Here is a 26,556-nt window from a genome sequence, read left to right as displayed (position 1 = left end):
TGGTTTCAAAGCGAACTGTTGCAATTTAAAACGAAGGTTTTTCGTTTATTGTTTCTCATTAGCCTATTAATAATTTTTTTGTACGGTGTATGCAGTTAATATGCCTACCTCTTTTTTTAACAGCTTAACGTGAGTTTAATTTTTATATTAGTTTTTTTTTGCACTTAAGTGTCCAGTGATTATTCGGGTAGGCTACCTTATTTAATGAAGTTTTTGATGTTCGTTCGTTTCATATTCGATGGTTGTGCGGTGATTTTTTATTTTTTTTTTGCTGAAAAAGGCAGGCACTTTATTTAATGAATATTTATAATTATTTACCGAGTCTTGTTTGATACTTGCACGATGTGTGCAGTGGTTCGTTTTGTTAATAAATGCACTTTAAAGGTGTTTCATAAGTGCTTTTGTTTAGTTTTTGCATAGTGTGTTAAGTTATTATTCATTTTGCAATAAAGATGTGTGTAATACAAGCGAGTGTCTTATTGTTTTGTGTATTTTTATTAAGAATAAAATTAATTAACCCATGATTAATTCAAACAAATGCTACTGAATTGCCGCTAATTAAAGTGAAAGTAAATTGAGACGTGTGCACGTCTGCACGACCGCATTTTCGGCCACCTGAAATCCCTGACACGCAACCCCGGTGACACCGGGATTACAGGTTTTTTTACACGTCGATTAACCGGTGGAAAAAATCCGTCACCGCAACATCCCTACTGGAAGTTCACATCAACCTGGTTCCCACCATAAAAATCCTATAGGATTGTTCCATTGGTTTTGTGTTCACCACAGTCGTTATCAGGCATTAAACCAAAAAAACATTGATTTTAGCATGTTACAGAAAGTAAAAAAAATAAAAATTACAAATGTGAACTTTTTTCAAGATTTCAGATCTCATTCCTTATTCAGTCCACTTCAACATGTTTGTTTGTATGGTAATCCTTTTTTTATTTCATCAGGAACCAGAGAGAAACGTCTGAAACAAACGTTTAGTCCATCGCCTCAATTTCATTTTAAATCTGTAGGGCATGACAGACCTCTAACAGATGTGAGCAAGATGTCAGAAAGAAGCCAGCAGGACATCCCCTACTAAAATTGAGTTGTTTTGATTCAGTAAGCGGTATGCTGCCTTGAAGCTCTAAGTAATTTAATAGAAGTACATTCTCCCTCTTTTCTATTTGGTTGGTGCAAAACAATCAGTCCATCACACGAAACTACTTTTGTCAGTTTACTGCTGTTTTTAATCGGGGGTTCTAGTGACTGTCTGCTCCTCTCATAATTTAGGATTTACTGCTTTGCTGTACACCGTTTACCTGTAAGAAACCCATGTCTTGAGTACAAAGAGAGAAAAACCTTAAGCTTAAATGGTAAAGTGCTGTGGAGCCGTAGACCACATAATTCTCGGGGTCAAGGTCATATGGGGAATCGTACCTGTGAACACTCCCTGATTAAAAACAGCTATCCTCTATCCTCCTGCAGTCCTCATGGGGATCATGAACGGATGTTGCTCTGAAATTAGATTAACTGGCAGGGGTGGAAAAATGGCATGCGATAAATGGGAACACACCTCCCTAGCTCTTTACTGTGACATTAGGGGAGCAGCTGTCTGTCGCAAATACTGGAAAAAAGCTGATCTAGTGACTGTTGTGATACAGATGCAGGCTCTCCAAGCAAACGGCGGACGGGATGGATTAAACACTGTGAAGTGCCAACCAATTTTAAATGTTCACTCCTGGATTTGCAAGTATTAAAACAAGAATCACAATAATTGTTGTGCATACTTAGAGGTCCGAAACCTCAAACTGCAAATATTAAACTTCAGACATAAATTATACCACAAATCATGTCGTTAAATGAGTTGTAAGTAGAAGTGAAAGGAAACTAACTACATTTACTCGCGTTACTGTAATTGGGTAGCTTTTTAAAGTCATTTTTAAAATCTGTAATTTTACTTAAGTACATTTTGTTTAAAGTAATGTACTTCGCTATTGTAATACAGAAAAAACTTCATAATCACGGGAAGGAGGCGGCGGGAACCGGCGAACACTTAAAACAAACTTTAATAACCAATTAAAACAATTAATAACCCGCCCCACTCGTCACAGCTATATTTTAGCAAAAAACTACTGCATAAATAATGGGAAGGAGAACAAACTGGCACTAAAAGCACAAGAAATAGACAGACGGACAAGACAGGTGTTGTTATGGTGCAGACCCAGCTGAAAATGAAACTCTGTCATAATCATAAGTTGAACTCTAAGGAAATTAAGTGAATCCCTGGTAGGGCTGGGTACCGAACTTCGATGCCTTTATGGTATCGAACGAAAAACTTCAATACTATGAGATACAAATTTCGGTACCAAAAGCCAAGCGGCGTTTTTTTTTTTTTTTTTTGGCTGTGTCCGTGTGAGCTTGTAGCATACATGCATGACCTAAATTTGCCGTGATTGGCTGTCCTCCACCATGTGACAGGGAGGATTTCTGAAGATACTCGCAGTCACACAACACAAGTGTAGTTGTTTCTTCTCAAAACGTTTCCGTTTTACAATGCCAAAGAGGTCTAAAGAGTATTGCAACCAAAGCCGGTGTTACGGTTTAACTGGTTACCGTGTTATCTGGTGACCAACTTCCTGGTTTAGGTCTCCGCTGCAGATGTGCTGAAACGACGGTAGCAGATTCGGCGATTCTGAAAGCACAAACTGACGTGATGTTAAGTATCTAATAAACGCAGACATGCTCACTGCATGACTCTTGATATTCTTGTAAAGATTACAAGTTATTAGTATGATTACCCGTTTCGCGGCTGAAGTAGGATAAACAAAAAAATAAAAATAAAGTACGTCTGTGTTCGCGCAGGTTTCGAACAAGCGCTAAAAGACGGCGCGCCACGATACAACAGTTACGAACCACCGAGCTACTGATCTACACCGAATCAGCTCCAGGTCTCTGGATTCAAGACAAGACTCTCGGCGTCACATCGTGCAGCTGCTGAATCAAGGAAATGTGACCGTGTTAACTTGTGACCTGTGTTTACTTATTATGAAAATAAACCATAGCAGAACGATGACTACATTTTATGGTTCATGATGTTAAAGAATATTTCATGACTTCTCAGACAACTGTACATGTCTGGCTACTGTGGGTTAATTATAAACGCTATCGTTAACTCATATTTACCATAGTAAAAACATGGTACATTTTCTTTAGTTTATAATTAACCCACAGTAGCCACAAATGTACAGTTGTCTGAGAAGTCATGAAATGTTCTTTAACCTACAAATGCAGTTTGATTTTGCACTAAAAAGTTTTTTTACATTCCTTTGCATTTTAGTTGGTTCAATATTAGCCTGTACAAAATATAATTTGTTTATTTATTTATAATGTTCATGTTGTGGCAAAAAGATTTTTATTTTTTTGTTAATTTTGGCCAAGTTAAGATTGATACCAATCCTGAGTGTCTGCTGGCACACCCCAAAAAGCAAAACCAGTTGTATTAATAATGTAATCCTGAGTGTGAAGTGTTCCCAGAATTAGTTTTAATTAAGGTGAAAAATAAAAGTTTTTTGTTTAATGTATTTGTGTTGATGTTGAAATGGATTTTAAAACATATGATATCGAAAAAAGTATCGTTAGGAACCGGTATCGAAACTGAGGTATCGAAATTGGCACCGGATCGAAAGACTTTGAACAATAATCATCCCTAATCCCTGGCCATATTTAAGCTCTATGCAGTGTTAGCTGTTTTTGCCTAGGGAGACCAAATTTAGCAGCTTATAAAATCTAAACATCAACCCTTCTCAAGCATGTAGATAATCTAAATACTTGCATCGTTGCATTGATGGTTAAAATTAAGCTTTGACAGTTTAGCAAGTGGTTTTGCACCAATTAGCCAAAAAAATAAATGTTTAAAATATTTGTTTTTTATTAGTTTTTTGTTGTTGGTTTTTGATATACAACTTCAAATATGAGTATTAATATTTTATGTCATATATCAAAACATAAATTTGTAACAGCAGGTTAAAAAAAAATAGGACTGCACGATTATGAAAAAAAATCATAATTGTCGATTATTCTCTTGAAATTGTAATTTGCGATTGTTAATTACGATTAACACAATTTACATTGAATGATATTCATACCATTGTTTGATCCAACTGCATGCCTTATTTTTTTATATGATAATAAACAAGTTGAAAACACTAACTGAAAAACGTTGTGCTTTTCTATAATATTAAGCCTCAAATGTCAACTATACATCGGATATGTTTTTTCTTTAAATTATAAAAAAAAGTGGAAAAACTCTTAAGATAACATGTAGAAAGAAAAAAAAATGCATATTAAGTGCACAGAATAACACAATTGGCACTTTGAACGATTACTTAATTCTGGCATCCATAATTGTAAATCGCGATTATAAATTTGAATAATTGTTAGCGCTAATTTTATAGGCCTATCCCATTTTTGCCCCCCTCCCGCTATTAAAATGTAACTAAACTTTTACTCTGAGTAAATTTTACATTAGCTACTTTTTACTATTAAATCGATTTTTAGAATGTTACATTTACTTGTACTTAAGAAAAATTTCATTAATGTACTACTTGAGTAAAATATTTTAATTCTCTTTCCACCTTTGGTTGCAAGTGATCAGACTTATGATTTTTCTACTTAAAAACTCAGACCAGTCATCTGAAAGTAAGCAACCACCCAGAATAACTTATCTACCACTATTAACATCCTACTCAAAATCCCTAGCATACATATTGTAGTTTACTTCAATGTTTAAGACTGTTAAAAGAGAACTTTGTATGCTAAAAATGTTACGCAATGACCCCTAAAATTATCTGAATTTCAAAGTAAACTTGAATTACTGCTACCCCCAATAAATGATAGGGTTTTGCAGATGGAGGATGGGGAGAATTCTGTACTATTAAATGCATCCAAGATATCCCCAGCATTCAGGAAGTGTGTAAAAATCTATCAGTCCAAGAGCGCACCACTGATCAGCCATGCAGATCATTTTCAGGTCAGATCTGTCAGCAAAGAGGAAGGTTAAAGAGAGTCAAACTGAGGGACCTGTGCACACAGTACAGTAATTACAGAGGAAGATCTGCCTTTAAAAGCAGGACAAACTCAGGCTAGTAAAATAACGTTTAAAAGAAGCGAGAAGCAAGAGTGAGCGAAAGAATACATTTTCCATTACTTTTCACAAACTTCTTCCAATTTAAAAGGGAAATTTAGTAAGAAATATTTAAATTAACAGAAACTGCCTAAGGACTCTAAGACAGGGAAACAGTGTGGTTTAAAAATTAATGCAGTTTCAATATGAGCAGCAGAAGCTGGAACCTTGAAGGTAAATAGATCATATATATGAAAGCTTTTGTTGAAAGTGTTTTTTCAGTGTTATGCATTCCGAATGGATCAAATGGTTCAATGCGAGCGTCATAAAATCATTAAGAGGAAAAATTGTTTTATATGTATATGGCTTCAGGAAAAGCTTGATCGACAACTTGGTGCCCTTAACAACATTAAAAACAATATTGCCAAACTCATCTAGCTAATCTTTTCATTGTGTCTCCATGTTCTTTTCTAATAAGAATACAATTGTGTTCAGACTACAATTTACTTGCTAGAATCATGACAGATTAGTGCAGCTGCATTTTTCTCTAAAACCTTTTTTGACTGGTCTCATCCTCCCAAGCTCTGAGGCTACAACAGCAGCAAAGCTGAATAAAATGTGCACGTGTGGAATTGCCAAAACTCAAAGGAACTTGTTGCATTTCCACTGAAAGCCTCCCAAGTTGCAGCAATTTGTCCCCACTTTTTATTTATTTATATTAGAGCTGAAACAACGAATCGATTTAATCGATTAAAATAGTTGTCAACTAATTTAGTCATCGATTCGTTGCTAAATAACTTATTTGCCGTAAGCGGCTCATTTCGTGCATATTTCAAATCTGCGGTGACCAAAGTGTGGCAGTAATGAGCCACCGGAGGTTTTACTCAGCCAGTACAGCAGGAGAAGTAGCGAATAGCCAATGGCTGGCCTTGTTTTATGTCACGTGCTTCCCGAACAGCGTCTCTGCAGCCATGTGGGAGTACTTTACATTGAGCCTTTAAAAAAGAAGAGTAACCTGTAAACTCTGCACTACTGAACTGTTTAAGGGGACGTTCACATATAGCGTCTTTTGCGCGATCAAGTTCGTTATTTCCAACACCGCACCGCATCGAGTTAAAACATTTCAACTTTTCAGAATGCCGCAAGCGCACCGCGGGTCATGTGACAAGAACTAACCAATCAGCTTCATCCTTTCCCGTAACAACGTTAAAAGCTCAGTCAAGATGAAAGGAACAGCTGATCATAGTTGTATATTGTAATGAATTAAACCTTGCTAATCATCGGGAAGGAGGAGGCGGGAACCGGCGGACAATCAAACAACATTTTAATAAAGCAAAATAAACACAAAACAGCGCACCAGCCCCTCACGGACGACTGGTGCGCGCAAATAAAAACCAAAACACAACTAAAAGCCCTGGCCTGGTCCTCTCTCGTCCTTCACTGTCGTCGCTCCAGTTTTATATCCTTCCATCTCCTCCGTGGGCCTCGAGACCGGCGGGTCGAACAGGTGTAGCTCATCTCCAATCACTCCACCGGCCTCGCTCCCATGTCCCTCGGCCCCGCCCCACTCGTCACATACCCCCATCGCCCCTCGCAGGCCGGGGGGTACTCCCGAGACTGCGCTCTATTCCCTCCGGGGGGGACCGCTCACGGGGACCTGCGGGAACCTGGGGGTAGGACAGGCGAGGTGAGAGAAAAGGAGATGGAAGGAGGAGCGACATGGACAAGAGAGGGGAGAAAAAAAAAAAAAATCCGGTTCCCAGACGCACCGCTGCTCGGCCCTCCACCAGCTGGGTGATCTCCTCTGCGGTGCCTGGCGGTGGCACTGGACGGCCCTCGGCGGACGGCACAACACTCCTCCGCCGCCCGGTGGACGGCGACGGCTCCTCCGGTTTTGGGCAGCCGGCAGGAGTCCCCCGTTCCCTGCTCCTCCCCGTTCCGGCGGATGGCAGCAGGCTCTGGCCACCTGGCGAACGGCGCCGACTCCTCCGCTCCCTCACGGACGGCAGCCGCCCCTCCAGATAGCGGGCGGTCGGCAGCGAGCTCGCCCGTCCCCGGCAACTCGCTCCAGTCCACCGCCTCGAGCGTCCATGGCGGCACACTCCTCGCCATCTCGTTGGCACCGCGGATTCACCACAGCGGCGAGGGATCTTCAGCAGCGCGTCCCTCCTTCTCCCGAGTTCGACAAAGGATTACTAACACAATAAAACAACTCCAGGTATATTTTTGATGAGGATATGACAGTGCAAAATGGTTAAAATCTATGCTAAAGGATAAAGACCATTTATTAATAATTTACTTGGGGAAAAAATGGAAAAAACTAAAATATAAAGTACATAAACCGATTAATCGATTAAGCGTAAAAATAATCGACAGATTAATCGATTATCAAAATAATCGTTAGTTGCAGCCCTAATTTATATATATATATATATAGTTTGATGCACCAACAACACTTCTGAACACTGCTGAAAAAGGTACACTGTAAAAACAGTGTCGTAGTTGGCAATAAAACAATGTGGAAGATTATTGGCGTAATTACCATTACGTTTTTTTTTTTTTTTTTTACTTCAGAATATCACATTACATACATACTCCAGCATTATTTTTAAGTGCATATAGGTCAAACATATCAAAATAAACAATTTATAAAAATCTTAAAGACTAGCAATAGCAAGCTAGCTTTAAACGCATAAGATACTAGAAAGCAACACGCAGGTGAGTTTTTTTTTTTTTTTAATTTATCAGGGTTGGAGAAAAACTCTGCAAGACTGTGGCTCTCTATGACCCACTTTGCCACCTGTGTTATAGAACAAAAAAAGCCTGTTTAATTCTAATGATAAGCAGAAGGGTTGAAAATAATCAGGTAAAGCTAAATTTAACCACAATAAACCGTAACCTATATTTAAGAAAATGCTACAAAAGTTTTAAAAATGGGGCAACTTTAACCTATTTTCTTCCCTTTTATTCTCAATTTTAGCAAAAGTTCAAGTTGAAGTTGCGCTTTGTCATTTCACTACATGTGTGGACATAGAGTGGAAAGAAATGTCGTGCCTCACAGGACCACAGTGCTACGTAAATACAGACATACAACAATGAAGTAAAACAGTATAAAGTAAACTACTGACAAAGAGCCAACCATAGCCCCGGAACTGCAGGTAACAGGCCGAGCATCTGAATTTGCCATCCAGCAGTCCAAGACAGCTCTGTCTGGTTCATTAGGAGCAGTGTAAATAATTCACACTGAGAAGGAGAGAGACACTAGGAGCGCTACGGTAAAACCTGCACTGTCAGGCTGAACTTAATGAACACTTCGTTTTGAAATTGTAATGGGGAACATTTTTTCCTTTTTCGATGACTTTAGGAAAGTTTAATTGACTGACTTTTTCCCTCAAAAAAACTCTGAAGTTAATTTATTACTTGCATAAACCCCCAAGACCATGCACACACCTGGACTGCCGCAAGCAGGTGCACAGCACAGAGACAATATTAATGCCTGAAGAGAATCCTAAGACTAAACCTGAATGAATATAGGACAATTCACAAGCTACGGCGACACGTGGGACTTCTATCATTTATAGACCATAAAAAAGCTGCGAGATTAATGGTAAGAAGCAAACAGTTACAGAATCACCTTACTCTGCTAAAGCTGGAGAAAATGCTCCCAAAAGACCCTAGGCTTCAAATCTTTTGTTGAAAAGGACTGAAAAGAGATTTTCCTGCGGACTGTACGAGCAATTCTGCCTATTGCCTAATGAAATACATTACGCTCCATAAACAGAAAAAGACTTACTGCACAATGGATCGAATATGGGCCAGAAACCCGAGGAGCAGAGAAAGTGGTAAATAACGCATTAAAAAGTCAAATCCTTTGTGCTTTATCTTACTTGAGCAAACACTTCGGATAAAACCGTCAAATGTTTGGATGGAGCGAATGGCCTCAAAAAGGTGTCAGGTGCTGATATGGTAATACTTAAAACAGATTAGCATTAAAATGTACTGTGAGCTATGTTCTCAATTTAATGAGCTTTAATTTATTCAAATGAGTTTGAAGGATTCTGTCTTTGCATTGAATACAAATAGAACAGTTCAACTTCAGATTATTAAACTTTAAACTCATATCTGTAAAGTATCAGTTGTTAGTAGATAATTGCCATGGTAAGCATGACTATAACTACTGCCTAAGCTTCAGATTTTTTTTTTTTTTTTTTAAAGATGCCAAACATGAAATCTTAAACTCCGTAATGAAACTCGCTCTTTACCGGCGTTTTTGCGATAGACATTATTGGCAAATCATGCGACTTGTTGTTGGCATGCTATTACTCCAAGAGATTGGAATAATGACATTTCCAATTGCATTTTTCTAAAACAAGGTGTTTGACGTTCCATTCAATTGCACTAGAGAACTTAAAACAATTTTCAAAAAGGCCACGTTTATAGATTTATATTTCACAGGCTTCATAATGCAGCAGCACGTAGGGTCCTCAGACTGTTGTTTCGGGCATTCATCTAATATTAAAACTAATTCCACAATCCAATGAATTTTTGATTACTGTGTCAACTCTGAAATAAAGTTCAGTATGATTATGATCTTTGCATTACCAAATAAACACAACATTAATGTTCAGCAAAGGTTTGCACGCCCTTTGAAAACCTACAGAGAATGTCCTCACTTACTACTGTTGTGCTAGCATACGAACTAGAGGCTCAGAGTTCATTTACCCTGCCATATAAGTATTTTCAACACTGTACGTCACGGTCAGATCAATTTCAGGATAGAGCTGTCAGTGTAGTGGAAGGTTAAAGCGAGTCAAACTGAAGGGCTACTGCACCCAGTATAGTAATTACACAGGAACTTCTGCAAGTGCTGCCATTAATTAGAGTAAACACAGGAGGAAATGGCAGTTAAGCATAAAAATATAATACAAGCACATATATACACATGCAAACATTTCAAGATATGCAAGCACTTCAGCCCGCAAATTCATAAGACTAAATTTAGCATTTGCGCATTCCTGGATAAAAAGTAAAAAAAAACTCAATTACAGTTAAATTCCAATATTGCCAATATAATACTTGGGACTCATATACAGGCTTTTATAGGGTTTTGATGTAAACTCTACAGGAGCGGGACTCATCACCCCTGAAGGACCTGTATAACTTTAATTAGTACCATTTATATGAATAATTAATATTTTCAATTAGTTTTTATTTTCAGTTTTTATTTGTATTTAATAGTTTTTTTTTTTTGTTTTTTTTATTCTGGCCGTTTCTTAAGTTATTAATTATTTTGTTTGTTTGTCATCTTTTATAGGTTTATATATATTTGTTAAATGTCTATATGTGACCCTGGAGCACAAAACCAGTCTTAAACCAAGTGTAAATCTTTCGAAATTTAGATTTATACATCATGAATAAATAAGCTTTCGATTGATGTACCGTATTTTTCGGACTATAAGTCGCACCTGAGTATAAGTCGCATCAGTCCAAAAATACGTCATGACGAGGAAAAAAACATATAGACGGTAATGTTTTCTCTTGGTTCATTTCTCTCGGTTCATGTCAAATTAATTTTGATAAATAAGTCGCACCTGACTATAAGTCGCAGGACCAGCCAAACTATGAAAAAAAGTGTGACTCATAGGCCAGAAAATACGGTATTGTTTATTAGGATCTGACAATATTTGGCTGAGATACAACTATTTGAAAATCTGGAATCTGAGGGTGCAAAAAATCTAAATACTGGAAAGAAAAAGAAAAATTTGCAATTTAAGTTGTCCAAATGAATTCTTAATGCATATTACGAATCAAAAATTTAGTTTTGATATATTAAATGGTAGGAAATTTACAAAATATCTTCATGGAACATGATTTACTTAATATCCTAATGAGTTTTGGCATAAAACAAAAATCGATAATTTTGACCCATACAATGTTTTTTTGGCTATTGCCAAAAATATAAACTGGTTTTGTGCTCCAGGGTCACAAATAGTTTTTATTTCAGTTTTAGTTATTTTAGTACATCCAGTTAAACTTGGTGAAAAGGAGAAATGATACCTTGACAGCTAGCTAAAATAAAAGAAGTTGTGGGCTTTTTTCCCCTTTTAATTTCTTTAGTTTATTTCAAGTGGCCCTTTGAAGGACAACAAACTGCAAAGTGTGCATCCTAAAATAAACACTATACTGCTGTTCCATGGTTTCAACATGATCATTTACAGTAGAAACAGGGACCTAACTAACTAAGAATCAAACTCTATAAATAATTGATTATTGCCATGAAGCAGTATTTGAGCTTCCTTGTGGCCATAATAGTTTCCTGGGAAGTTTGTATGAAAAACCCTAGAATAGCCATTAAAAACTGAAGTAAAAACAATTAGTTACCACCTACAATTCACCAGAAGTAGCCATGGTGTTAATCCATTTCTGAAAAGCTGTTTAGCAGCAAATACTAGGGAACTTCCATAATGTCTTAATAGAAAGCAGCTCTGCACGTCACACAAACAGCAATTCTCACACAAAAAGTGCAGAAGAAACTGGACTCACAATTGATTTCAATAGATATTGGAGTTAGGTCAGGATGTTGCTAACAATGCAACAATTAAAACATACAAATACATAGCACACAAAAACAATCAAGCAAAACACGCCATTCAATAAATGCAATTCTTTGGTAAAAACTGAACTTAAATAAGCATGCATATAATGCCTTAAAATGCTGCTTTCAGAGGAACCAAACCAACCATGTATATTTTGCATTCAACCAGCCTCCATTGTTCATTAGACAACATAACCACTAGGGCTGTGACGGTTGCCGTAACAACCGCGTCACCGCGGTGGTCGGTTGCTACCGCGGTTGTCTACTGCCACCGGCGGTAGTGCACGCGACGTCACAAACTCTATAGCAAGCATAATACAAAGTTTTGTATATACGTGTAATAACTGTAATAGCTGCAAATTCTATGTCTATGGTAATTAACAAATTACCTCAAACATTCCTTTAGATATGCAGATTTGAGCACAGGAAAATACAGTTTATGCATTCAGCAAATTAATTTAGTGTTGGGCGATGGATCTTGTTGGGAAAGCAAATACCGCATCACCGATCTGGAGTCATCTGCATTCATGTCACCCATCGGCGTTTGCACAAGTTCTCGTGATCGCAAACGCTGGCTGGTCAGATTTGGTGAGGCTTTCTCCAAACTGGCCAAATACAAACGAGACAGCGATGAATAAACGATGGTAACAAGAAATGTGGCAACGATTCCTATTTCAAAGAGAGCGCGTTCAGATGAAGAGTTAGGCCGGTGACACACTGGCTGCGTGGCGTGAGCGTGGCATGTCCGCTGCGTCCCAGGAGCGTGGCGTTTTCTGTGTCTTTACACACCAGAAGCGTGCCTGACGCGGCGCGCTGCTGCTGCTGTAGGTGACATAGAGGGAGGCCGCCGACAGACCAGGATCTTGTCTTCATGACAACAATATCAACTTTTTTTTTACACACCTACAACTACGCCTACTGATAAAGGACACCGTCAACAGTTTTGACGGCAAAATATACTATGTTTGACAGGTGCAATATTTGAAAATCTTTATTTTTTTAATTACATTTATATCTGAATTTATGTCAACCTATAGACTTTCAAACATCAAAATGTCATGAATTAATATGTATTTGTGTACAAAATGACATATAAACATTTTCCTATTATATTTTGCCTGGAAACGCTTCCAACACGCGCGCGTGTCCCGTGAAAGATAGGCGTCGGTTCTATTTCTAGCATGCACACGTTTTCCGCGCGCGTCTCACGCAGGCAGTCTGCAAGCTCTAACCTGTTAACATGGGAGCCGAATTAAAAACGGACACGCCACGCGGCTGAGACGCTTGCGCCACGCATCCAGTGTTTTATTAACTGACCACGACACTGCTTGCACATAGTTTATGCGCCGCCTTTGAGCACAGGACCGTCTACGCTCGCTTAACTTGCACCTGATAATAAAGTGAAGTGGAGCGCGTGTCTGAAACTTCTCCTGTTTTGTGATTCTGTGACTGAATAAATGTACTTCTTGTCTTGAGAAAAAGTGACAGAAGCAGCAGTTGTGAGTGGGTGGCCATCCCCGCCACTACGTAAAATGATTTGAATACGTTAAACTGGAAAAAAATTATCGCCTTCGTTAACGAGCAAATTTTGACACCAATATATTTATACATTTATATATATATATATATATATATCAGCTATATACATATATATTTTTTTTTTTTTTTTCTCCAAACACCGCGCCACCGGTGGTTGTTGGTCCATGACTAACCCGGTGGTAAAAATCAGCCACCGTCACAGCCCTAATAACCACTGCCAGATGTGCCAACAAATTAGGGTGTACTCACACTAGCCAGTTTGAACCGTGCCCGAGTGCGTTTGACCACCAAAGCGCGGTTCGTTTTACTAGTGTGAGTGCTCCGAACCGTGCCCGGGCGCGGCTCGATTAGCCGGCCCCGGCCCGCTTGGAAGAGGTGGGCCAGAGCACGGTTCAGTTGGACTCGGGCGCGGTTCGCATGCAGTGTGAGCGCTAACCATGCTGGAGCACGGAACAGGACGCGTGGCGTCACGGTTTTGCGACGCTCCAAAAGTGCAGCTGCAAAGTCATTGCTGCACCTCAGCTGGTACCTTGCAAACCTCCTCATACGAGCAGCACGATTACGTGAAAATTTTCGCGCCACTAAGGCGACACAATCGACACAATATCCCGAAACCGTCGCACCATAATGACGTAAGCGTGCTCCAGCATGAATGCTGAAACCCTATGTGAGTGCAGGCCAGAGGGGGAGTGGGGACAATCGTACTCGGGCCCGGTTCATGGCAACCGTGCCTAGTGTGAGTACACCCTTATCCTGTCCCTACTTCAAAAATAATTATAGACATTTGTACTCGCCAGTGTAAACATCTCTCGTTATATATTACTAAAGAAAAGGCACTTTGTATTAGGGATGGGCGTTTTCCGCAAATATCACATTCGAATATTTGAGCTCACAAAAAACAAATATTTGTTTATTTAAATTAAGTTTAATGAGACAGACGTTATTTTTCAGCAACATTTATTGTTTCTGTCATTTTGATCAAGCTTACACACAATAAGCTTGAACATTACACATCGTGTTTTGTAGCTGAAAACCTTTAACAATGCGTGCAAACTGCAAACAAACAAAAGTATAGATTAAAAGCAAAAAAAAAAAAAAGTGAACAAAAAAAACGTAAAGCAGCCTGCAGCAATTAGGCTATTGTAGAACGCAGCCTACACTTAACTTTGAAACTTTTAAACTGTCAGCAAATCTTTTTTTACTTTTTTTCTATTGTTTTACATGTTCTGGGCATGAAATACGGGCATGTAAACATGATCGGGGGAAAGTCGGCTCCTTAGTCTGTTAACAATAAGGCCGGCCGCAGAGAAAACGCGCTCTGACGGCACAGACGTTGTCGGGACTCACAAATAACGGTGTGCTAAGCGAATACGTTTTGTGGAGCGCTTCGTGTTTTCGTTTCACCACTGAATGGGATCCTCATCTGGTGGAATACATAGCTCCAGCAAGAACTTTTCCCACTCGTCTCGGCTGGACTCTCTGTAATCATCGCTGAAGAACTGGCTCAGCCTTTTCGAGAAGGGTCTGGCTGCAGACTTGCACTTGCACTCTTAGACTTGCATTCTCAGACTTGCACTCTGACACTTGTGCTTCCGCTAGCGACGTCACTTGCAGTCTTTATTTATTTATTTTGTTTTATTTATTGATAACTTTTTGTTTGAATCTCTCAACATTTTACAACAGTAGCCAGGTGGTGAAGACAAGAAAAAAGAAAATAAATTACAATGTCACTTGCAATCGCTACTTGCACTCTCCGCTACCTGTGACATCACTTGCAATCAACACAAATCGTGCGTGTTGCCAATGGAGACAAGAAGCTGTGGTGGTGATTAAATTATTAAAACTAAATTAGCAGGCCTACTAGTATAATGTACAGGGTCCTGCAAGAAAAAGACAAGACCGGCAAATCCGTGGCCACAGAACAGCAAAACATGAACGCAATGCACAAAGTCTTTCGTTAAGCGTTTTCCTCCTGTAGAAAAAACAAACACTTAATATGGCATAATGTATTAGGATACGTTAAGTTATTATTTAATGCACTACAGGGCAAGCAGATGGCTATGAACACAATGCGAACGCTTAATGTGGCCTAATAACAGACTAAGATGATAAAGACAATTCAGTAGGCCTAGCCTATATGTCTTGTTGTTGACTCAACGTATATACAGACCAGCAAATATGAACGTGCATTATGAAATGCATTAAGTGATTTTAAAAGGATCAGATCCGTACAGGCAAGCAGACGAGTACAGAACGCAGTGCGTTAAATTGTACATTAAACGTTTTCCTCCTATAGAAAATCATTATAAATAAAAAACATGATGTAGCTTAATGGACAAAGACAGTGATATAAACGAGTTGTAGACAGTTTATTCTATATGGAAAAATGCTTAACGCGAAACTTTGCGCGTTGCATTTAATCACCACCACAGCTTCTTGTCTCCATTGGCAACACGCACGATTTGTGTCGATTGCAAGTGTCGCAGGTAGCAGAGAGTGCAAGTAGCGATTGCAAGTGACATTGTAATTTAGTTTATTTTTTCTTGTCTTCGCCACCTGGCTACTGTTATAAAATGTTGGGCAATTCAAAAAAAAAAGTTTTAAAAAAATCAATAAAATATTAGTTTGTTGTACGTGTGTGGCTTATAACAGAGGGGAGTCAAGTTGAATGCAGCTTCCAAAAGACAAAAAATAGCCGATTAAGATTTCATTAATTTTAATACAATTACACCGGTGCGAGTAGCCTACGTTCAGCAAGTCATTTCATCAGCCGCTAAATTCAGATCTGTGATCGCTTGCTGGCGCTGAGCCAGAGATAGACGCGTTTTTACAGCACTGCGCATTATAATCACACATGATTCTTTTGAGCTTATTAAAGCATTGGCCAATCAGAGGCATTCAAATGAGTCATCGCTAAAATGCCGGTGCTTCCTTCACTCGCTCACTGACTGAATACCTCTTTCTGGCGAATTCTCTCTTCAGAAACAACAAAGTGCAGATGTGTGTACGAATCTTTAATTAAGATATTGATTTCACAGTGTTAACAGTTTCAGTGATTTTAATGGGAGTTTCTGAGAGTGATTGAAATCTAGACTGTCAGTGAAAATGATCTTTAATAATGTAAATGTTATTTGCTCTCTTTCTGAACAATGAAAGATTAGTAGCAATATTTATATCACATTAACTTTCAATGTTAAATTCACATTTAATATATAGTCAGTTGTATTAAAAATATGTTATGGCATGACACCTATATCTGTTACTTAAGTAAACAGACAAGGTTTTATAATAAATTACATAAATTGGAGTAAAAGCTGATGAAATATATACATTTATACACGCACACATACATTACATACATTTTATCTATATATCTAAATAAAAATAGGCTCAGTATGACCCAAAGTAACTAGTAACTAACTACTTGAGTAGATTTTTTATCCGATAATCTTTTACTCTTACTCAAGTAACTATTCAAGACTAGTACTTTTACTTGAGTAAATATTTCTAGAAGTACTTTTATTTTTACTTGAGTACAGTTTTTGGGTACTCTACCCACCTCTGGTCACGATGGGCACGCGGTGTGACGCGCTCGTTTTTTTTCCAGGTGAGTCCGCACCGTATCGAGTTAAAAACATCTCAACTTTTCAGAATGCCGCAAGCACACCGCAGGTCATGTGACAAGAACTAAACATTCAGCTTCATCCTTTCCCGTAACAACTTTGAAAGCTCAGCCAAGATGAAGGAACAGCTGATCATAGCTGTATATGGATTGCCATTTTGAAATAAATTTAGTAGCAGAGCTACTGAAAGCGATTTTTTGTGCTGCAAATCCATTTATCCTTTGCTGAAATTTCCACGTCTTCATGGAGAGAGCGCGTCATTGTTGTTTAGCAACGGCAGACGCCTCAAGAGCGCTTCTGCCCGAGTGCTTTGGAAAGAAGGAGAAAGCGGCACGCCTAGCGTTTTCCACACGTTTTTAGGCGCGATATGTGAACGGCCCCTAATTAATTAATTATTTTTTTGCTTGCATACATCTTCAAATATGCCATGGAGAATCACAGAAAGTGACCAAACTAGGTTTTATTGTGAACTCTTTTTTTTTTTTTTGCGAAATTCGAATATCACTTTTATTTATCGAATAATTAGAGCAGAATGAATATTCGAATGTTCAACTATCCGTGCACACCCCTACTTTGAACGATTGTCTTCAATCTGCCAGAAACACATCTTTCTAATTAGATTGTTAAAGGATCTTAACTGGTTATAAATCATTAGTCTCTAAAGGCATTTTGTCTTGGATTGTGTCTGGATGACAAAATAAGCTATTCTGTTTGGTCAGGAGAGATTCAAATGGTTAAGATACCATCCATGGATCAAAACATGAGGTCAGTTGTTGTTCAAACTGATTAGCTGATCGGTTTAGCCAATGGAACAATCAAAAGGTTTTCTTGGTTCAATGAAGTGAGATAATAGTTATGCTGAAAGATCAGCAGATACCAGAATGACCATTCAGTATAGAGGCTGTGATCACACCCAAGCCCACACGGAATCTACGGCCATGGAATTCTGTGGAAAATTCAGCAGAAACTCTGCTCCGGATTTTTCAGCAGAAAGAAGTTCTGAGAAGTTCTACACACCCCATGCTTACTAAATACTAAACTGATTGCTTCACATTACCAACAAGGTCCATCTGAAACCTTTTATATTTAAAATTCTTGTCACAGAATTCCTCAGATTTCCCAAAACCAATACAGAAAATGTTTAACCTATAGTCAAAGGAGCCTATGGACCATTTTCCACCAATATGGTGCCAGACTGTCATCTTCATCCAACCAACAAATATCTCATTAAAATTATAATCATTATAACGTCAGGTTACAGAGAGGCTGATCGACCAAATTGATTAACCAAATCACTTATCTTCCTACTTTGCCCAAATTCTAGCTTCAACAAGTCGATGAATGATTTGTATTTATCGTCAGTTATTTGTACATGAATTTTGAGTAAATGTCTTGTAAAATGGGCGTTCACTTCAACAAGATTCTTTAAAAAAAAATTTGATGTTAAATTGATTCACACTGGCATTTTATCAGCCCACCCTGCTTTAGATATCAGCACGAGCCAGACGAAAAACAGGATATTAAAACTGCCATTCGGTGATGTGAGATGTTCATAAGTGATTATGCAACAACTTCAGTTATGTCATCACTCAGATTAAGTTAGCCAAAAAAGTGGACGGGTTCAAAGATGATTTAAGTATTAAAATCAGCAGGATGCTAAATAATAAAGAGACAATAACAAATCAACCAATACTAGTCGTTTTACAGATGCCGTAATGTTAGTGTCCGATAGCTGATATGCTGGAGCAATGATGCAGAAAAATCAGCTTTGCATCAAAGAAATAAAAAAACTGGATTAAATGTTTTTAATTTCACGACAACAACAACAACAAAAAATTAATTCAGTATTTTTGGTCAAATAAATGCAGCCTTGATGAACAGAAGAGACCTCTAAAATAAAACTTACACTAAAATTATTGTGATCTTAACAGTAAAAGACTGTAAAAATGCTACAGTAAAAACCTGTTAATTGGTTATCAGTAGAGCCCGACCGATATATCGGCCGGCCGATATTATCGGCCGATATAAGCTAATTGCATTTAAATCGGCATCAGCATTTATAACGGCCGATGAAACATGAGAAACAGAGTCTCATGCTTCACTCATGTTATGAGTGTTGCATAGTGTGCCCACCAGAGGGAGCTCTGCAGCTCCAGAGTTAACAACAGCGCCAGAAGTCCACTACAGAAGAAAGCGATTAGCCAAGCCACGGAGATGTAACTTACTGTTTTGACGGTGAGTCTGTCGTTCGTCATGTGAAATGATTGTAGATTTAGTTCATACCCTGTATATAAAAACTGTGTGGTAGTTCTAGCTAACGGTCCTATCATTATCACTTCTAAATATTCTGTAACATCACTTACAGCCGCTAATGCATTGCTATATTAGATTAGCCACACAGCTAATACCATGTTTATCAGTGGAAGAGCGCGAACGTTAATAGGAGGTCAAACTATAACGTTAGCGTTTAACTTATTCTTATTCTATTGCGGTGTGTTTCCCACATAATGACCACGTAATTGGGCCTTTCACACAGGACGCGGTATGCACGGCGCTTGCCGCTGGGTTCAGCGTTGCCCTTCAGATACAACGCGATTTGCGCTGCGCTATGGCTTAGGCGGAGTTTTAAAAACGTTTAGCGGGAGCTCTTTCATAGTCTGTTCCTCCTCCTTTCGGTCAGCAGCAAACATGTATCTGTCTCGTTGTAAGAAGCGAGCGATAGCGCTAGTCCTGCTGATGAGAATTAAGAGAGAAGCAAGGAAGAAGAGGCTACCCTCAGGTCCAGAGAACAATTTGGTGAATTCAGGCTGGTTACGTTACTCTAACGCTAATAGCTTCCTTTTTAGCAGACCCCTTAAATGCTTGCTATTAACTTGTTTGAAGGTGGTTCTTCTCAAAATTGACAGCGGTGTGTTCATGACACTAACGTTAACCATTCAACTTCGAATTGATTCAGTAATCTTCCGGTAATAGTAGGCAAGACGATGTTCTGTGAGAGCAAATATAGTGTAGTTACAGTAACTACAGTAGGTGCGTCAGAAATGATTAAACCAGAGGGGACATGTAAATAAATGTGAGCTGAAAAAGCGCTTTTTTTTTTACATATTGTTTCAAAGCAGCTTTACAGACATAACAGGAAAATGTTGAAATAATATTGTTAAATATAAGTAGGTAATACCTATTACTTGACAAATAAAAAAAATGTATATATTTCTCATTTTTGCCTATGCAGAAGATCCCAGTTTATTATTATTATAATTCTAATGATGACATGAGTAATGATACATGGTGATATTATTAATACACATGCTTATTCTTTTTCCGTCTCTCTTTCTGCCTACAGATGGCTGAAAAAGGTGAATGCTGTAGCAGCAAAGTGTGGGACTACTTCTGCAAATACTTTAACTTTAGTATTATAATTTATTTACAGTACACACACAGACTGTTAAAACCAGCTTCAACTGGAAGAAAGTAAAAGTGTTAAATGTTTAAAACCAGACTGTTTTTTGATCATTAAAAATATATATACTTTTGATGTGCAATTGTTTAGTCATTGAGACTGTAATCTAAGGCTTTTTTTTTTAACATAGTCCATTCTGGAAAATGGTTTATACAGCCCACATACATAGAACAGGCAGATATTTTGCTATTGAATGTTGTGTAAGTGCAGTTTATAGGAAATGGGTCTAATATCCAGATTATTTTTAAAATCAAAATATCGGCTTATAAATCGGCTCTTTTCGAGTTAATATCGGCATCGGCCCCCAAAAATCCATATCAGTGAAAATTTACAGTGAAAAACTGCATTAAATGGTTCATAACAGATATTAGTACTTCAGTGTGTCAGTTTATTAACATTAGAACATTAGATAGTTAATGAAATAAGGTTATTTATTGTGAATTTAAGACTGAAAAACAAAATGTTGCAACCATATTTTTAACGGTGAAGCTCTGGCATCCTCAGCTGCTGGTATTTTACCGTAAATGTAACAGATTTTTTTTTTTTTTTACAGTGTACTGATCACAAACTTTTGCACGACAACAGTGTGTGCGTATATACAAATGGGCTATAAATGTTATTAGTAATAGCATCAACTGATTACCAGTTTATCTCTGGTGTTAAAATTTCATGCATTCCATGCATTCCATCCGTGCATTTTATAAGAAAAACAGTAGTATTCTACAGTGTAAAGGGGAACATCACACCATCACAGAACAATTGTGATATGCGCTCAAACACAGAAGCACTCACTTGTTCCTCAGCACCTGCCAGGCCGCTTCGATATCAGCGTACAGGTTCTTCTCGGACGGTTTCCCGGTACTGACCCCGTAACCCGAGTAATCATAGGAGAACACGTTACAGTTGATCCTGGAGCCGAGGCCGATGTAGAAGCTACACATCTGGCCCAGATCCACGGCGTTCCCGTGGGAGAACAGCAGCGTGTAGCGGCTAGCAGGCGCGCAGCGGACGAACATGCAGCCGAGCCGGTTCCCGCGGCTGGTTCGGGTCACCAGCACCTCCACGGCGTCGAGCTCGCGCTGTGAGTACTGCCAGTCGGCCCGCTCGGTGAGGTGCAGGCTGGTCGCGCCGCTCGCGTCCGTGTGGATGGAGTACGTTGGCTCGGGCGGAAGAAACGCCAGTTTGGCCGCGATGCGACTCGGACACGGCGGGCAGCAGAAGAGCCAGCACAACTCGCCGAGGGAGAAGCTGTTCATCCTCGGGCCTTGCTCGGGCATAGAGAGCGGTGGATACCGGGTGAGAGTCGGGGATGTTAGCGAGAGAATTCACGAACGGTGTCGAGGATGCTAAAGCCGTGCTAATTGGTTTCGGTTTGGTAAGTTAGCGGTTTAACGGTTCGGTGACTAGAACTTGGTTCTTGGCATTTTCAAAAATATATACGTTCCAATCCAGCGCTCTTCCGTTTCGATCATAGGTTGAAAATGTCTAAAAATCGATCATTTACGCTACACAATCAACACCAAGCTAGCCGTTCACTTTCAATGTAAGCTGCCATTGCTCCCGCTAGGAATGCCCAAATATGGGATTTTTCCGTTCGTGGCGGATATCCGGCTCCTGCTGGTGACGGCGACGTCAAGAGCCTTTTTCCTTGGATGAGCTGCAGGATGAATGGTGCGTTTTTCAAAGTCATCTAAACTGTGAAGCAGATAAACTCAAAATGGGAAATATGTCTGTTCACGATATTAAACGAATAAAACCGTTAAAATATTTCAGTTTCTTGTTTGTGTATTCCAGCACTGCACACTCTGGATATTCTCTAAATCAACTTTATTATGTGCACGCTTAATGCTTTTTTTGCGGTATTCAAGGAGTTCATAAGGTTTTTAAAATAATAAGAAACAGGGGTTGAACAAAATAACTAGATTAAATTACAGCTACATTTTAATATAGGCCTACTCGGAATACTTGTTATTGATAAAATGAATGCATGTTATTCACACAATAGCAATTAATTATTCATAATGTATTGATTCTTCCTAAATCCTCTTTTTCATCTTTTAAATGTTTCTTTCTAAAATAGCCTACTGTTTATACACTCAGAAAGTCTTCCAGTTTTGTATTGGAGACATTCAGGTGGCTATAATTACAAAGGAACTTAATCATTTCAATATTAAGAAGTGTTTTCTCAACATTTCGACATCGCATCAACTACTGATGAAAAACATTTATGTTTATTTGAATTATCACTCAGTGGGTTATTTGATAAGTATTACTGTCTTGGGAAGACTTTGTCTTTCAAACACATTCAAATGCACAAATTCATGTTATTGGTTATTAACATTTAATGCAGGGATTCAAAACTTCTTTCACCCAATATATTTACTTTGAGCTACCCCTGAAATTTTAAGGTAACAAGTTCACAGTTAACACAGTTCTCTGACGTTGATTAAGTCTAAACATGACATGCAGGTAAACAAATATTGCATTTTTTAGTAAGCGTTTTATTTTGATTCATGATATTTTACAATTATTTTAATAAAATCATTTTATTACATTTATTTAAATTATACATTTTTATGATTTAATTAATTATTCGCTTTTCATTTAACCCACAAACCCCCTGCAGTTCCTTCACAAACTCGATGTAATGTTTAATGCACTTTATGTTGTTGAAAACAATGAATGGAATATATTTTCTTTTTTTACATTTTTATATCCCTATGGTACAAGATTATCCCATTTAAATCAATGTGATAAACGAGCAGTCTGATTATATTCCCCAAAAATGTGTAGTGTAATGTAATCGATTGCGTTACTGACTACAATTTTTTGTCATTTGGAATCAGTAAGTCATAATTTTCAAGTAATCTACCCAGCTCTGAATATGGACACCTGGCAGGCAGCATTTATTTATTACCAACCTTTAGCTTCCAGCTTCTTAGATTCATTCATTACAACATTTGAATAGTCTTCAGCTGAATTTTGATTTAGAGAAGGTGAGGAGGAAATCATGCTTCTCAGTCTTCTCCCCGAAACAGCCAGCAATGGTTTAACAATCATGAAGTCACAAGGGTGATTCTCAGGTGATTTATCTGGACATGGCAGTTCATCTTGGTGCTCCAAATGTCCAAGTTTTATGATCTTTTTTTGCTTTTTAGCACTGGTGTCTGTGATTTAAGTTTTCGCAGTTACGGCTCTTTCATGGATGTTAGTGCTTGTACTAAACACTGCTGAACATAAATTATATCACACTGATATTCAACCTAGAGAATATATACAATGAAAAAGATAATAGCCACATTTGTTTTTTTCACTGTAGCCTACACAAATGATATTGCCCCTTATAGGTTAATAACCATGGGTGGTCACATTATTTTGCCTAACCACTATATTAATCATGAGTCCAGGAAATAACTATAGTATTTTATAGTATAACCTTATTGGACAGGGTTAAACCACTTATTTAAAACTCCTAAATTCTAGAAATCATCATATTCATTGCCTTGATAACACAACAGCATGAGATACAGCATGCGGGTGAAGTCATGCTGAACGAATCACACTGTGAGACCTGCTCTTTTGACCACATGTCTGTTGATTTCCATAAATAATGAAAGTCATGCACAGAAAAAATGCACTTTATTTCCTTAAAAAATATAAAATGCAGATGGAGCCAGAGCAATCAGCACCCAGTGCATTTCCCTTGCAACAAAACTTCTTCTGAGCAGGTCCCACAGTGCATTTCTACATCCAGCGAGCACATTATTACTATCTAGGAAATGTGCTTCATCCTCTAGGGCAGTGGTTCCCAAACTTTTCCATTCCACGACCCACCTAGACAAGTGTAATATATTTCACGACCCACCAAAATATTAAAAAAAAAAAAAAAACAACGAGTGAAATTACTTTAAACCTAATCTTACTTAAAATTTTTATGACAGAAATTAAGTATTTAAGAAAAATAACCATTTTATTTTAGAGTACAACTGAAAATTTCACTACAAATTTACAAGTTTTAATTTTTGTTTACTGGCGTTAAAATATGTAGTGTCCATAAAAACGTGAAGCAGGCTCACTCCAGTGAAGTGTGATCTGCGCTGCTGTGTTTTGTTGCATTCATGATCCTTCCGTGTGTGTCGGCGAGAACGGAGCACAATCCAACACTTTTTTAGAAAAGCATAAGAAGCAAAGCAGAACTATCTAAAACAGTTTGGAGATTAAAATAATTGTGAAATAGGTAAAAAAAGACCGATTGAACCTTTTAATGACATTGCTCTGAGACCTTCAAAACACGCAACGCACACGGACTTAATTGCAATTTGAAAATCACACTAAGGATATTGCAGTTCATTATTAATGTTGGTGGGCTATATCGTTGTGATGAGTGGGTTCCCAGTTCCCGCCTCCTTCTTCCTGTGATTGTTAAGATTTTAATGTTTTACACTGGTGCCGAAGCCAGGGAGGAAGGAGGGGCGCGCTGCCGAAGATCCTTCGCCGCTGGGGTGAATCCGCAGTGCCATCGAGCAGGGCGAAGGAGTCTGCCGCCGAGGGTGCTCGATGTGGTGGGCTGGAGTGAGTTGCCGGGGGGGGGGGGGGGGGGGGGGGGGCGAACTCACTCCAGCCCACCGCCTCGATGACTCCTTCGTGGAAAGAGGTGGGAACCGGCGGACAATCAAACAAAGTTTTAATAACCAAATAAACACAAAACAGCGCGACAGCCCCTCTCGGATGACTGCCGTGCACAAATAAAAAACAAACACAAAATAAAACCCAGGCCTGGTCCTCTCTCGTCCTTCACTGTCATCGCTCCTCTTTTGTATCTTTCCGATCTCCTCCGTGGTTCTTGAGACCGGTGAGTGTTGCTCATTTCCCAATCACTCCACCGGCCTAGCTCTGTTCCCATGGCACTAGGCCCCGCCCCACTCGTCACATTCGTGCAGCCCTAGACTGAACTGTGTTAGTGTCTGTGTGTCATTGAAACGCAAAATTAGCTGCAGCCAAGTGACTTTGTGCGACCCACCTTGTTCCATTCCGTGACCCACGAGTGGGTCGCGACCCACAGTTTGAAAACCCCTGCTCTAGGGTATGATAAATCCATTCCAACCTGGAATCCATATGCTTTTTGCTGATTAGGTGAGAATATGAGGAATGTTAAGCCAGCCTCGTTCTCTCTTTACCCCATTCCATTCAGGACGTTCCCAAGAGTAATATTCTGATGTTTATGAGCCTAAAATGTCTTCAAAGTGTCGTAGTTATAAATTCCTGTCACATTATGACAGATTTTCCCACTGAAATCTTATTAATGAAAAACTGCAAGTTTACATATATCACTGGAAACGTGAAACAAAGTTATATGCTGAAACCTCTGGGTTTGGTGGCGTATTTCCTTCATTGTTATGTCAAATCAGCAAAATATATGTTACAAATATTTGACTTCATTTCAGTAACCACAATAGCAGGCAAGAGTGAATGCTAACGCTATTCACTATTAACTAGTTGCTTATGAGCATGCATATTACTAGCATATTGGCTGTGCTTTATAGTACTTATAAAGAACATATTAATGTCTTCTTCAGCATGACTGTATTCTAGATCCTTTAAGCACAGCAATTTAACTGCTTAAAACCTGTCCGTGGATTAGTTCGAAGTATTTAATTAAAGGAAAAGTTCACTCAAAAATAAAAGTTAGCTGAAAGTATACACAACATCAGATCATCCAAGATGCAGATTAGTTTGTTTCTTCATCAGAACAGATTTGGAGAAATGTAGCATTGCATCACTTGCTTACCAGTGGGTCCTCTGCAGTGAATGGGTGCCGTCAAAATGAGAGTCCAAACAGCTCGTGGTGTGGATTACTTGTGGATTATTGTGATGTTTTTATCAGACTCTCATTCTGACGGCACCCATTCACTGCAGAGCATCCACTGGTGAAAAAGTGATGTAATGCTAAATTTTTCCAAATCGGTTCAGATGAAGAAACAAACTCCTGTACATCTGGGATGGCCTGAGGGTGAGTTTTTTTTTTCAGAAAATTAACTTTTTTTTCTTCAGTAGAATCAGAATGGTTTGAAATCCTATTTGAAATGCATTATCTCTTTTCTCACGGTATATTGAAAAAATTGTTCTGATATTTGGCATGCCATCACAAAATACACAATGTGCATTAAGCAGCTGTACTCTCTGAACTTTGATATATATTTAAAAAGCATGCAAAGCAATTCTCTCG

General features: G+C 38.6%; 1 protein-coding gene across 1 annotated transcript in view; it reads right to left on the bottom strand.

Moving 5' to 3' along the window:
- Window positions 1–21,970, bottom strand: part of LOC132101372 (alpha/beta hydrolase domain-containing protein 17C-like) — a 40,361-nt gene extending 18,391 nt beyond the window's left edge. The window contains exon 1 of the mRNA XM_059506285.1: window positions 21,123–21,970. Within this exon, the coding sequence (XP_059362268.1) occupies window positions 21,123–21,607 (485 nt within the window). The 5' untranslated portion in view covers window positions 21,608–21,970. The remainder of the gene's footprint in view (window positions 1–21,122) is intronic.
- Between the last annotated feature and the right edge of the window lie 4,586 nt (window positions 21,971–26,556).

The sequence above is a fragment of the Carassius carassius genome, chromosome 2, assembly GCF_963082965.1.
Source record: "Carassius carassius chromosome 2, fCarCar2.1, whole genome shotgun sequence".
Classification (NCBI taxonomy): Eukaryota; Metazoa; Chordata; class Actinopteri; order Cypriniformes; family Cyprinidae; genus Carassius; species Carassius carassius.
Note: the sequence above shows the minus strand (reverse complement) of the source record. Positions and strands in the feature narration are given on the sequence as shown.